At 39.0% G+C, this 14,819-nt stretch overlaps 1 protein-coding gene across 2 annotated transcripts in view; it reads right to left on the reverse strand.

Moving 5' to 3' along the window:
• Positions 1-14,461, reverse strand: part of ADAM28 (ADAM metallopeptidase domain 28) — a 78,179-nt gene extending 63,718 nt beyond the window's left edge. Inside the window, exons 1-3 of one of the 2 annotated variants that reach the window (XM_004005253.6) lie at positions 14,271-14,461; positions 6,438-6,541; positions 950-1,026 (exon numbers count right to left, since the gene is read on the reverse strand). In XM_004005253.6, the coding sequence (XP_004005302.4) occupies positions 950-1,026; positions 6,438-6,541; positions 14,271-14,322 (233 nt within the window). In that variant the 5' untranslated portion in view covers positions 14,323-14,461. The remainder of the gene's footprint in view (positions 1-949; positions 1,027-6,437; positions 6,542-14,270) is intronic. The other variant, XM_042243126.2, reaches the window with a different exon arrangement.
• Positions 14,462-14,819: the final 358 nt, after the last annotated feature.

Raw genomic sequence — 14,819 nt, forward strand, 5'->3', positions numbered from 1 at the left:
AAAAGGGGATAACTAATATGTATTAGATGCTGTCTCTATCCTGGCCGCTGGAATAGATATATTATGTGTAACGTTTAATCATTTCAACAGTCGAACAAGATAAATATTACAATCCTTATATTTCAGATGAGATTAAATAGTGACAAAGAATCTATCCAGGTCTGCCTGAATTCAAAGCCTGTACAATTTCCGTTGCATCAAACTATTTGCATGTCTAGTCAGTTGTGACTTTTTGTAAAAGGTAATAGTCTATTTGAGGGAGAGAAAGCATCTTGTTGTTCCTATATTGAACAGTTTAGGGATTAAAAACCTTGAAGGAGTAGAACGAGGGAAAACTACTTTAGAAACAGTGTAGACGTAGGGTGATCAAGATCTGGATGGGATGCGGCAGTGAAGTTTGAAAAGCAACTTTGAATTTAGATAAACTGACTGAAGGAATCAGAGACAATGGAGTGTTTGAGAAAATGGAAGGTTGGTAGATGTGGGTAGAAAGCAAATTGGTGTTGCAATTAGGAGACCCCAATTTTAATTTTACTGCTGACTTGAATTTTGGCTCTGGAACTTAACACATATATGTCTTTTTTCTAATAAAAATAGTTGCAAAATGTTTTGATAGCTAATCTTTCAGTGTTAAAATAATAAAATGCAATAATGCATGGGAAGATTTAAAACTCTATGCTATTTCATAGAAATTGCTAAAATATATGTCTGCTTGCATTGTGTTTTATGACTCCAACTCTCAGAATGCTAGTCAACTGTGGTTTTACTCAATGTGTCTCTACTACTTCAGTAGGAACAAATATTCATGGAACCCATTGGGTCAATTGAGAGTAAAAGCTGAATATCCAAGATTTCCAGGAGCCCCTAAGTAGTAACAGACTCAATTAGCATACTTTCCATTTGCTAACTGGTTGTTGGTGAGGATAACATCAGAAGTAAAGGCACTTACTTGTTTTTTTTCAAGTAAAGCACTGCGATTTTCCCATTAACTGTCATTTCATACTTCAATTCAGTTTCAAAATTTTCCTGTAAAAATACACAAACATTTATTGGTAATTAAAAACACACATACACATATTCATTTGGCTATGTTCATCACTAGAAACAATGCCTGCTTTTTTCCCCCAGTAATTGCTGTAATCCCAAATGTCTACTTCTGTCACTTTTAACAAATCAAACAACTGCCAATTGACTAGACAAATGATCTGAGATCTTTACACCAAGCCATCTATCCATCTATCCAGTTGCTCATTCTACAAAGACTGAGTGCTGGTTACATGCCAAACACTGTTTAATTCTGGGAATGGGCTTCTAAGCAGGAAAAATTGGTACCTACTATCAGAAAACTTATAGCCTTGTGAAAAAGACACAATAAAAGTGAGTTGCTTGTGATAAGGGGCATAAATATGGAAGCAGGGTAGGATGTCTGATATTTTAAGGGCAGGAAATGCTTTCCTGAGGAAATAATGAAAGCTGAGATATGAATTGATCAGGTGATGCAGCATGGGGAAGTGGTTTGAAAAGAAAAACTAGTATGCATACAGACCCAAAGACCTGCAAACCTCTTATTAACGTCTTTTCTTGATAGTGCTGTGTCTTTGTGGCTGTGCACGCTTTCTCTAGTTGTGGTGAGTAGGGGCTACTCTTCACTGCAATGCACAAGATTCTCATTGGGGTGATTTCTCTTGTTGAGGAGCCTGGGCTCCGTGGTACCCAGGCTTCAGTAGCTGCAGCCCAAGGGCTCTGGAGAATGGAATCAGCAGTTGTGGTGCATGCGGCATGTGGAACCATCCCAACCAGGGATAGAACCCTTATCTCCTGCACTGGTAGGCAGATTCTTATTACCATTCCCCCAAGAAAGTCCTCACTAATGTGGTCTATAGGTCTTCTCAAGGCTAAGTGGAGGGCAGAATATGGGAAAAAGATAACACAAATTTGTACCTGAAGGCAGAAAGAGGTCATTGGGAAGAAAATACAGTCTCAAATGTTCAGAAAGAGAAGACAATGTCCCTTCTAGTACACTGTGTAGAAAAGAACTATTTTAAGTTTAGATTTATATATACAGGAGGAGACAGGTCTCTATCGAGGGATTTTTAAAAGATGTTATCAAGTACTGAATTCTTACTTTGTTCTATAAACCAGGATTATAAGCCATGGTGGCACATAATATCTACCAATTCTCTGGGAAGTGCTAGGACATTGTTATTATTAAAGAGATCCAACATGGCAGACCAAATGCGATGGAGCACCACTTATGAGCTGAGTGCTGTTTCCACTGCTGTGTTGCACTTAAGGTCAAGCTTTCCAGTCTCCTCCCTCTCCTGAGAAAGGGAATTGCACCTGAGCTCATCCAAGGACAACAGAAAGTTAGAGCCATCTAGACCTCCCCGGTGGCGAAGTGGATAAGAATCCACCTGCCAATGCAGGGGACGCGGGTTTAATCCCTGCTCTGAGAAGATTCCATATGCCGCAGCTGCAACTATGCCCGTGAGTCACAGCAGTTGAGCCCATGATTTCAACAACTACTGAAGCTCACAAGCCTTATAGCCCATGCTGTACAACAAGAGAAACTACTGCAATGAAAAGCCTGTGCACTGCAACAAAGACCATGCACAGCCAAAATAATAAGAATAAATAAAATAAATAAAACTTTTTTTAAAAAAATAAGAAAGAGCCATCCATTCAAAATATTGTACAGGGATTTGCCATCTCCAAGATCAGTTATTTCAGCCCGAATTTCCTTTAAGTGATCAGCTTTTGAAGGCTCATCTGGTGTTAAAAATCCAGGACTATAAATATCCTACACTGTGGGTCTAAATGAGGGGAAGCTGTTGTAATTCAGTTCATTTTCATGAATAACAGGAGCTGCAAAAAGCCTGAAGGTTGAAAACAAATGTCATGGGGAATTATTGTCACCACTTTTTGTTCAGGTTTAAGAAAGGCCAGATAGAATGAAAATATCAGGAGAATACTAGATTTGACCTTCCGTACAGAAGAGCCTTCCCAATATCTATTTTCTGTCTTGAAAGTTTTGTGGTAGATAGTGAGTTAAAATATTGGGTTGACCAAAATGTTTGTTTGGGTTTTTCTGATACAAACCCAAAAGAACTTTTTGGCCAACCCAATATTAGTTGGAGGTTATTTCAGAAAAGATAATTGTGGAATGGAAGTTTTAGCTGACATTAGCACAAAGGGTGTGGAAGAAAGGAAACAGCAAAGAAGAAAAGCAGAGACTATGCGAAAGAGGGCTTCCCTGGTGGCTCAGTGGTAAAGAATCACCGGCCAGTGCAGGAGACACAGTAGACATGGGTTTGATCCCTGGGTCAGGAAGATCCCCTAGAGAAGGAAATGGCACCCACTCCATTTTATTGCCTGGAAAATCCCATGGACAGAGGAGCCTGATGGGCTACCAACCATGGGGTCGCAAAGAGTCAGACATGACTGAGTGAGCCCTAGAGAGTGAGGACTGGGTAACGATACAACTGCACTTCTCAAGTAGAAGTTCATGGTGAAGGACGACGCCTGCTAGTAAGAAGCGTGTCTTATCTCTCGTCTACCTAGGTTTTGAATTAGGGGTTGGGAGAGGAAATTGGCACCTTGATTTGGAGAGATTCTACTAGAAGGAAATGACTTGGAGCTCACTGAGTAAGATTAGCGGGGCACAGGGATATATAAATAAAATTTCCCTCTTAAACACCATGGGTAAGGACTACCGGGTGGATTGGGAAGGTCATAGTTCTGGATGTTTCTGGGATGGAAGCAGAACCAGATAATGGCAAGCTATCACACCAAGAAAACCCTAGAAGTCCAGGGAGTTTCTTAATTCTAGTGGCACAGCTGTGATCACAGCATATGGTAATCTAAGCTCTAGAAAGTTGGACCAAGGTAAAGTCTGAAATTGTTTGCACTATAGGGGAGGCACTGCAGTGCTGGGCTTTACGGGCGGTTCAGTTTGCAAAGAATCCACCTGCAATACAGGAGACCTAGGTTCAATCCCAATAGAGAAGATCCCCTTGAGGAAGGCATAGCAACCCACTTCAGTACCCTTGCCTGGAGAATCCCCATGGACAGAGGAGCCTGGCAGACTACAGGCTGTGGGGTCACAACGAGTTGGACACGACTGAGTGACTAAGCACAGCACACATTGTGGTGCCGGATATTCTACCTTGTGTCATAGGCTGACAGCAAGATGGTTTTGGCCTCTAAGGAAATGTGTGATCTGAAGGCAGAATCCTAGGAAGAATAATGATCAACTTTAAGTTTCAACACCAGGGACCTTGACTAGTATTTGCTGAATATGCATCTATGAAGATATATAGGAAATGTATTCCACTTATTCATTCATCTATTTGTTTATTTATTTATTTGCTCACGTATCCCATAAAAGGTTATTCAAGCCTCATTATGCCATATATGTAACATCCAGTCAAGAATACAACCATGAATAAAATCTTCAAAATTCTACCTTGGCTATTAGTGCCTCCTCCAGAAAAGTTTTCAAAGGATTACTTCACTCCAGCTCAAATCTTAAGTGACTTGGACAAATGTGATGAAGTCAGAGAGATGGGGCCATGTTCTTGGCATACGTGACAGGTAATGCTTATGCCTTAGTGGTCTGGTCCAGAAGGGGGCACAGTTGTATAACAATAAGTACAAGAGTCCTCTATCTTGCTTTAAGTGAGCTCAGTTGATCTGACTCTTTGCAAAGCCACAGACTGTTGCCCATGAGGCCCCTCTGTCTGTGAGACTTTCCTGGCAAGAATACTATAATTGGGTTGCCATCTCCTCCTCCAGGGGATTTTTTCGACACAGGGATCAAGCCCACATCTCCTGTGTCTCCTGCACTGCAGGCAGATAGCCTTGAGAAGTGATCAATTCAGATTGAGATCTGTGTAGGTCCCCTAGGTCAGGCATTAGAAATTCTCAATATTTCAAGAAATTGCTAATTAATTATTTGCACAAGGAAGACCAGAAGTCTCAATACAGAAATCACCAAGATCATTTCCAAGAACTTGGTTTCCACCTCAAAGTACTCAGTAAGAAAGGTAGCTGGCATTTTTAAGATACTGCCAGAGAGCTTTCGAAGAAAGTAATATTGACACAGAAGCCAATACACATGGTTCCTAACGGTTCCTATATAAATTTAGCAGAAACATTTTGTTGAGAGACCATTATTTTGGGAAAGAGAGTCTTCTCTGACTTTAGTTGTTATACATGTGTTTGCATCAGAAAGAATAACCTGTGAGGAACTTTGTCCAGTTGGGGAATATGAAATTCCAGTGAGTTTCATCTTACAGTAGGTAGATGCAAAAGTTATTTCCATCTCATATATTTGTATTTTCCTGGCTCTCAGCAAAAGAATTGCAGATGTAAGTAATTAGAAAATTGCTGTGGAGTGAATCGTCATGTTTCAACTTCCGTCTTTTGACTGAGAATGTGTGTTTCGTCAAGTGGTAAGAATTTTACAAACTTTAATAACCACTTCTTTTGAAAAAAGCAGGGTAAATTTAGTGTTTAATTATAGTAATTAATCCTAGTTTGCTACACATCTATGCATGCATTCACCCATAATATTTTATTCTTTGACTTCAATTTTAGTGTTCATAGTTTTGTTTGTATGTGGAGCCTGGCAGGGGTCCATGAGGTTGCAAGAGTTGGACACAACTTACTGATTAAACCACCATCACCATGTATCTAAAGATGATGATAGATAGAGATAAAAAATACTGTATAAAATTCTTTAAAAGTAACAGAATGAATTATGAATTGCCATAAGTAATTAAAGTTTGCTCTCTGTGTGACCTTGGATAGTTTATTTCAACTGTCAGAATTTTAGCATCAAAATAAAGCTAATAATAGAACGTTGGGTTATCCTGAAGATTAATAAAGATAATATTGGTCAAAAACATACACAAATGTGCATATGTCTATCTACAAAAATGTATATACTTATATATGAAATATATTTATTTATATTTATATGAAAGTGAAAGTGAAGTCACTCAGTCATGTCCGACTCTTTGCAACCCCATGGACTGTAGTCTACCAGGTTTCTCTGTCCATGGGATTCTCCAGGCAAGAGTACTGGAGTGTGTTGCCATTTCCTTCTCCAGGGGATCTTCCCGACCCAGGGATTGAACCCGGGTCTCCCGCATTGCAGGTAGATGTTTTACCCTCTGAGCAACCAAGGAAGTGTGTATATCCATATCTGACTGTTTGCAACCCCATGGACTAAAGCCCACAAGGCTCTTCTGTCCATGGAATTTTCCAGGCAAAAATACTAGAGTGGGGCGCCATTTCCTCTTCCGGGGATCTTCCCAACCCAGGGCTAGAACCAGAGTCTCCTGCATTGGCAGGTGGATTCTTTACCTCTGAAACACCAGGGAAGCCCATATATTTGTGTGTGTATATATTCTTTATTAAATCAAAAGTTGTACCTGTTGACCTGGATCCTTGACCTCTCTTTTATGTCGTGGATGAAGTCTTTTAGGATAAACCACTTCATAGTTTTTCACTCCTGGAAGCTCTTTTATAGAATTTACTGAGAAAAAAAAAAGTTGGAGAAGATTCAGCTAAGCAGAACTAACATAGGCTACTAGATAATGGCCTTCCTGATGGCATTGCTAATGAATGATGCCACATGCAAGGGCTTTAACTGAGTTATATGAGAGAGTTATACAAGTACCAACCTCAGAAATAACCAGCAAAAGCAGAAACCCTCTCTTTCTCTCATATCTTTAACCTATATCTTCAGACATTTTTTCCACTGAAAGTTTACCAGAGTTTCTCAGCTTAGTGAATATATTTCTTTGGAATTCCCCACTTCTTTTTGCCTCTAGGATCCCCTAGAGGAATGGAGCAAACAGTACAGAAAAAAACCAGGACAGGAGAGAATGAATCAAACTAATCCTCCAGAAAGCTAATCAGTGTCAGAATAATCTAACTGAAGCACTCTGAAACTACACAGTGTTATAAAAATTAAATAATGAATGGATGCCATTTCAGATTCAAGTATATTTCTGTTGGGTTTTTCAACAGCAATATTTTTTACTAGTGAAAGAAACTGAATCAGTAGGAAAAGTCTCCAGTACCAGCTCCATAGATTGGGCTGGCTTTTGCAGTACAGACAAACCTTCGTGTTTTTGCATACAAATACCAAAAAAGAAAAAGAAAATTGGAGAAGCAGACAATTAGAACACTAGCACTGGTCAGGAAGGAAAATTTTTGAGCCTGCAGTTATGTTGAAAGAGAATTGGAAAGCTTCAATTTTCTATCTGCATCTTGAGATCTCATATCAATGTTGCTTCTAAAAGTTTTCTTTCTTTCTTTTTTTTTTTTTAGAGAAATTCAGATTTCCCAAAGCCAACACAAAATTTTCTATTTTCTATTTTGTTTGCCCACATGGTTCAGCACAGAATGTAGATACAGGGAAATCAAGGTGCACAAGTTGGTTTGAAACTTCTGGCCAACCCAGAAGTTAGGTTCTAACTGTGACTGCGAAGGCTTTAAATGACTAGAGGGTATTCTTAGCTTACTAAAACAGGTAAATTTAAGGCCTTCCCCGGTGATCCAGTGGTTAAGAATCAGCCTGCCGATGCAGGAAACAAGGGTTTCATCCCTAGCCTGGGAACTAAGATCACACGCGCTGAGAGCCTGTGTACTAGGAAAAAAACCCAAGGCAGCCAGAAATTTAAAAATTATAATAATAAAAATAAATAAATAAATAAAATAGGCAAACCTCAATTCTATGATAATACAAATTTATGTGACTGTGGCTGATCTTATAGCAAAGAAAACAGTATTAATCATCTTGCATGAGTATACATCTATTCCACTGATGTTCCAGAGAAGAAAAGTGCTTATTTTTTTCAAAGTTTCTTCAGAAACTAAAGTAGAAACTTTCCAAAATTGGCTAGTGATGTTGATTTTGTTTTATCATTTTAGGGTGGTTTTCATTCATCTGATCATTCTTAGAGCCATTTGCATTTAACTCTGAAGGATAGGAAAAGCAATTAAATTGGCAAAGAGCTCACTGGGTTCAAAATGGAGTGCTTAAGTAATGAAATGGCTTTTCTTTCACCAACTCAAGATTTACCCTTAAAAGCATTCCCAAAACACTTAAAGCCATGACATCAACACTTACCTTAACTTTGGGTTTAGTTTGGGTTTTTAAATTGTTCAGAAAAAGTGATCAAATTAAATGATCTCTAAGGACAATTCAAGCAGTCTGGGCATCTTTTATTTTTATTTAGTTAATTTTTGGTAAAGGAAAATAATAGCATTAGTTTTAAAAGTTCATAACTGAAGTTCAAAATCTTAAAGGAATATTAAATCAGTCATTTTCTTTCCATCTGGTGAAAATTGTCATTGTTGTTATTGTTCAGTCCCTCAGTCGCTAAGTTGTATCCAACTTTTTGTGACCCCATGGACTGCACAACACCAGGCTTCCTTGTTCTTCATCATCTCCCAGAGCTTGCTCAAGTTCATGTCCACTGAGTCAGTGATGCCACCCAACCATCTTGTCCTCTGTTGTCCCCTTCTCCTCCTGCCTTCAATCTTTCCCAGGATCAGGGTCATTTCTAATGGGTTGGCTCTTCACATCAGGTGGCCAAAGCATTGGTCACTTCAGCATCAGTCCTTCCAATGACTATTCAGGACTTATTTCCTTTAGGATTGATCTCCTTGCAGGTTTGATTTCCTTGCAGTCCAAGGGACTCTCGAGAGTCTTCTCCAATACCACAGTTCAAAAGCATCAATTCTCTGGCACTCATCCTTCTTTATGGTCCAGTTCTCACATCCATACATGACTACTGGAAAAACCATAGCTTTTACTATATGGATCTTTCTCAGCAAAGTAATGTCTCTGCTTTTTAACGTGCTTGTTCCTTGGAAGAAAATCTATGGCAAATCTAGACAGCTTATTAAAAATCAGAGACATTACTCCACCCAGAAGTTAACTGATGGTAGCAACACAATTCCCTACAGCTTCCCATCACTCTGTGTATAAATACACCAAAGGCACCCACGTGCTGTCTGGTGATTGTGTCCAGTTGACACAATTAGTTCCATTAAAATGGAGCTCACGAAGCCATACATTCCAGAATGCTGTAACCAGAGTAACTCTTCTAAAAATGCTGCATGAAAAATGGCTTTCATTCATAATACACATTATTCTGATGGGGAATAGTAGTCCAAGCTGCCCTCAGGTCATAAAAAAATAACTATTCAACCAATTCTTTTTATAAAAGCAGAGGGTGATAACACTCACATGCTCCCCACCAGAGAGGGTGAGTGGAAATAGGAAAATCCATCCAACACAAGTTTTCTCTGATGTCCACATTGATCTCCATGCACCCAGTTCGTAATCCAAATTCCAACATTTCATGAAATCAGAAGTCATCAACTGACTCTTAAATGTGAAGTCTAAATATGTAAGTCTGTGGATAAATGTCTTTCCAACTCTTTGTTTGATGGGCAAACACTTCCAGTGGACAACCAAATTAAATCAATGAATAAACGAAACTACCAGAGTTTTTTAAAAGCTTCCAGCAACCTCTCGTATTTTTTTCAGTTTGAAGTGAACAGATTTCCAGCTCTTAATGCTCTTACAACACATGACATCTCTAAGGAAAACAGATAGAATTTCCCTTAATGGCCCTTCTTTTTCTGAAACCAAGAAGGTCCCTGAAAGATTGAGACTTGAGATATAAGGAATCATGCAGCAGGAAAAGAGAGGCAATGGACCCAAGTGTTAATTGGCTCATTCATCCTTGAGTGTGATGGAGATACTGCAGCCTCCTCCCAGCTGAAGAACATCAGGCTAATTACTCTGAAGCCTGTGGAATGATTGCAACTAACTGCCATCCAGGAATTCCACAAATCTGAGACAAAACACAATGTGTTTCCATGAATTCAACACTTGCGTTTCTCTCTCCCACAAAACTCACAAACTAGATTAGTTCTAACAGAACTGGATCAAAAAAGAAAATTGTTATTTGGGGTTGGGTTAGATCATTATTTTCACTGTTTAACAGTTTTAGAAAAGTTAACTTTTATTTTGGGACTGTTACTCCCTTTTTATTTGGAAATAAATTCAAATGTATATGAGAGTTGCAAGAATAGGAATAGTACAAACAACATCCTTTGCCCAGATTTACCTGATTCACAGATTCACCCTTTTCAAAACATGCTGATGAATGAGAAATAAAGTATTCTTGTAAGCCACCAATATTTTGAGGTTGTTCTTACTAACAGTTTGCATATTCTCAGTCTTTCACATATATACATATGTCATATACATGTGTGTATATACACATATACATGCATTTTTTTCTAACCATTTGAGGATGAGTAGTTACATTCAGAGAAGGCAATGGCACCCCGCTCCAGTACTCTTGCCTGGAGAATCCCAGGGACGGGGGAGCCTGGTGGGCTGCCATCTATGGGGTCGCACAGTCGGACATGACTGAAGTGACTTAGCAGCAGCAGCAGCAGCAGTTACATTAGATACACCATGATTCTTTACTCCTAAAAACTTCAATATTTCCTAAGTATAAGAATATTCGCTTATACCACTATAGCCAAACAATCAGATTTAAAAAATTTAACACTGATCCAACATTTTATCATCTATATTTCAATTTTGTCAACTGACTCAGTAATATCCTCTTTTGGGATTTTATTCATTCCATTGCAGGGTCCAATCTAGAATGAGGTATTTTATTTAGTTTTCATGTCTCTCTACCTTTTTTAAATCTAGAATTTTCCTTCCCTTCCTTCTTCGGTCCTGTTTCTCTCTTTCACTCCCTCTCTCTGTCTTTACTTGTGTGGGTGCTAAGTCACTTCAGTCATGTCTGACTCTTTTCCACACTATAGACTGTAGCCCACCAGGCTCCTCTATCCATGGGATTCTCCAACAAGAATATTGAAGTGGACTGCCACAGCCTCCTCCAGGGGATCTTCCCAACCCAGGGATCGAAGCCCTGTCTTGTCTCCTACGCTGGCAGCTTGGTTCGTTACCACTGGCACCACCTGGGAAGCTCTTTTCCGTCTCTAGAAAAGTTAAATCTTGCTTACAAGATTAATAAAACAGACATTAATCTGGAAGGCTACTTTATTTTTTAATATGCATGGGGCATTTTAGAGGTTAGCCCTTTTGTATGTAATACTGATATTTTCTTTTTTTTTTTTTTCAAAGATACTGTTTAAAGAAGTATCTTTCCAAACTAAACACATGATGTTAAGCCCTGAATCAAGGTTTATGCAATGACATTGACTTAAGTTCTGGAATTCTCTGTACCCCATCAAACTATCAGATGATTTTAAACTTTATGTAATAAAAAAAGTACAGACACTAAGAGAAAAAGCACATCCTAATTAAGTTTATCATTTTGATTATTAAGATTAAATTACAGATGTTCTTTTTGGTCTTCTAGTTACCTGATGAAGGCAATAAGAAATTGCTAATTTGAAGTAAAATGATTTCAAAAGGTACTGTACTCCCTGGGTATTCTGCTGAAATAAAGACCTTTCCCCTTGGTCTCAGTTCTTCACCCCCAAGCACCTGCCACATTCTTTAAATTTTTTCCCCCTTTCCACAAGGAAATCTCAAGTTATTTTTCTTGAGAGATTGTAAAGCTCAATACAAACAGTTGGCCTGATTTTACTTCATTTTAAAATTTCACATATTTAAGAACTGGGCAAAAGTATGCTGGGAGGGGCTCTTGTTTATTCTCCGGGTGATGAGGGCAGAGAAACAAACAAACAAACAAAAAGGAGATGGGAAAATGAAAATTGTTTTACTTCTTACATTTGGCTGGAAAAGAAATTAATATGGGAATGATATCAGGGTATTTCAGTGACCATAGAAACACTCTTGAAAATACACATTGGAAGGTAAGAAGAAAGGGAGCTTTCTGTTCCAGATGGAAGATGGGGGCAGAGGAGCTTTCTGTAAGGACTCTCCTCCCCATCCTCACAAAAGCCACTTCAGCACCTTGGTCTCCCACCACCAAGCATTCAGCGATATCATACTTTTAGACACAAATTCTAAAAATATTGTCTCTTGGGGCAATTGTTATGAATGCAAAGATAGGGGAACAGAACCATTTGGTATGCCCAGTTTCATCAAAAAGGCTATAATGTGGGTGGCACCCAGTGTCAGCTATGCTGTTCTGTTAATGGATCCAGCTTGATCTTTATGCTGTTGGATAAGGTTAGTACATAAACAATTCTTATGTTTCAACCAAGCAAAGGGCCCCAGATGGTTTTTAGTGCTTGTATTTTCAGAAAATGTGGGAAAAGAAGGTGTCTAGTAAGTTTTGATTTTTAAAAAATAGGAATTTTAAGTCCATAATTTAAATATCTAGCACAATTTTTAAATTAACTTTTCTTGGAGCATAGTTACTTTATAATGTGTTAGCTTCTGCTCCACAGCAAGGTGAATCAGTTATATGTATACATATATACCTTCTTTTTAAAATTTCTTTCCTTTTTTTTTTTTTTTGTCCAGCACTGTTCTATACTGAAAGATACAATGTAAAACCTTCCCAGATCTAGAAAAGAAATCAGAAACCAGGGTAAAAAGAAAATAATTTTTAGTGACAAGTACTGAGTGGGTGCAAGGGGTAGGAGAGCCTTTCCCTTCCTAACTTCATCCTTCTTGTTGATAAGTTAGTTTCATTTCTAGGTCGCAACAAACATTCTAAAACCCAAGAAAACATTTACCAGGGAAGGAGTCTCAGGCACTGACACTAATGTGCTGACTTCAATAAGCTCTAGAGCCAGAAATAATTAAAGGAAATGTGTTATCCGATCTAACATACCAGGGCTTCCCAGGTGGCTCTAGTGGTAAAGAATCTGCCTGCCAACAACAGAGATGTAAGAGAATTGGTCTCAACCCCTGGGTCGGGAAGATCCCCTAGAAGAGGGCACAGCAACTCATTCCAGTTATTCTTGCCTGGAGAATCTCATGGACTGAAGCAACTTAACATGCATGCACATATATTTATAAATATATTTATTTGGCTGTGCTAGGTCCTACTTGCAGCACTCAGAATTTGTAGCAACCCAAATTCTTACTTTTAGCATGTGGGATCCAGTTCCCTGACCAGGGTCCCCTATATTGAGAGCGCAGAGTCTTAGCCACTGTACCACCAGGGAAATACCTATTTTTTCATTCTTAAACTAAAAATTGTTGCTTGCCATCTGGCACTACACGAATGAAGTCACTAGCCATTCTAGTAACTGATCTTCAATACACCGCCTGAAACAAGAGTTCAGGGCAAAGATGAGAAATGAGACAGTTGGCTCTGGGAGAAACTAGCAGAACAGACCTTCAGACAGTTAGATACTTTTAGAAGATATTATAAGCCTAATTTCTTGCATTTTCCCATATCTAGAAGAGCACTAAAATCATTGTTGATTGAAAAAAAGGCACAATATGAAATTTGTGAATGACGCCTTATTTGTGCCTTTTTTTTCAATCAACAAATGTTTGATCTAACCAGAAAAATGAAAGTGAATAATCAACTTAAGTTTAATGGCAGCATTGTTTTGATCAAGTAATATCACAGTGCTTTATAAATATGAAATGTCTATTTCTAATGCATCATATTTATTTCTAATTCAATGTATTTATTATCACCAAAAATGAGAGGACTAAATATAAAAAGGGGTAAGAAGGCAAGAGGAGAAGGGGAGACAGAGAATGAGATGATTGGATGCCAGCACTGACTCAATGGACATGAGTTGGAGCAAATGCTGGGAGATGGTGAAGGACAGGAAAGCCTGACCTGCTGCAGTCCATGTGGTCACAAAAAGTCAGGGACATGACTGAGCAACTGAACAACAAATACAAAAATGTGATCGAAACGAAAAGAGTCAAACTGGCCCCAACAATAATAACGGATACTTTCTGAAGCCTCCTGCACTGTAATAACCAGTCAAATCTGCCTCATCTTAACTACTCTAAAAATGACAAGGTTGATTTTGAGACCTTCCATTCTTTGACTCAAAGATCATATTCATTGGTTAAATGATGGTGAATGAAATCTGCCCTCTGACTTCCCTATTCTCAGATTAGATGTGTAAATAGTGATCAAGAAGTCCTCTTGCTTCTCTTTTATACTATTTATATCAGTCAGAGCCCCCCAAAACAACAGATTAAGCCTGCCAAACTGGTTAGTAAAGCTGGTGAAAAAAGAACTGGTGGGAGAAGATGAAAAGCAAGCAGGTATTTAACAGAATCTGTAAAGAAGTTAAACACCTACCTGGAAGTGGAGCAAAGAGTAAGGTGGCCATCAGAAGAAGCCGTTGCCACATGCTGGGTGCTCCCAGGGGCCTGGTATCCACTCTTCTCACTCAAGCAGACTGCCCTCCTGGTCTGCCCCTTCCTCCTTTCAAGTGAGACAGACCGAAACCCCAGGGTTCATTCTTGTCTCTGCTTCAGGAAGTGTTTACTAAAGGTGTTGCACAACCTTGGAGCTGTGGTCCTGTGACAATGGCACAGCAGGCGGAAGTTCTGGCTGCTGCCTGGCTCCAAGATCCCTTTATCCTATGCTATTGTTTCTCTGTCCTTCCCCATGTTCCCCATTTAAAAGTAGTCCCTGTCCAGTAAAATTCTATATTCCCAGAAACCACCAGGAGAACGGCTTCAATGAAGTTGACAAATATGTGTATTTATTATCTGTATAAGAAATATACTTGTATGTACACTCTGCTGCTGCTGCTGTTGCTGCTGCTGCTGCTGCTGCTGCTGCTGCTGCTGCTAAGTCGCTTCAGTCGTGTCTGACTCTGTGCGACCCCATAGACGGCAGCCC

This window comes from Ovis aries, chromosome 2 (genome assembly GCF_016772045.2).
Source record: "Ovis aries strain OAR_USU_Benz2616 breed Rambouillet chromosome 2, ARS-UI_Ramb_v3.0, whole genome shotgun sequence".
Classification (NCBI taxonomy): domain Eukaryota; kingdom Metazoa; phylum Chordata; class Mammalia; order Artiodactyla; family Bovidae; genus Ovis; species Ovis aries.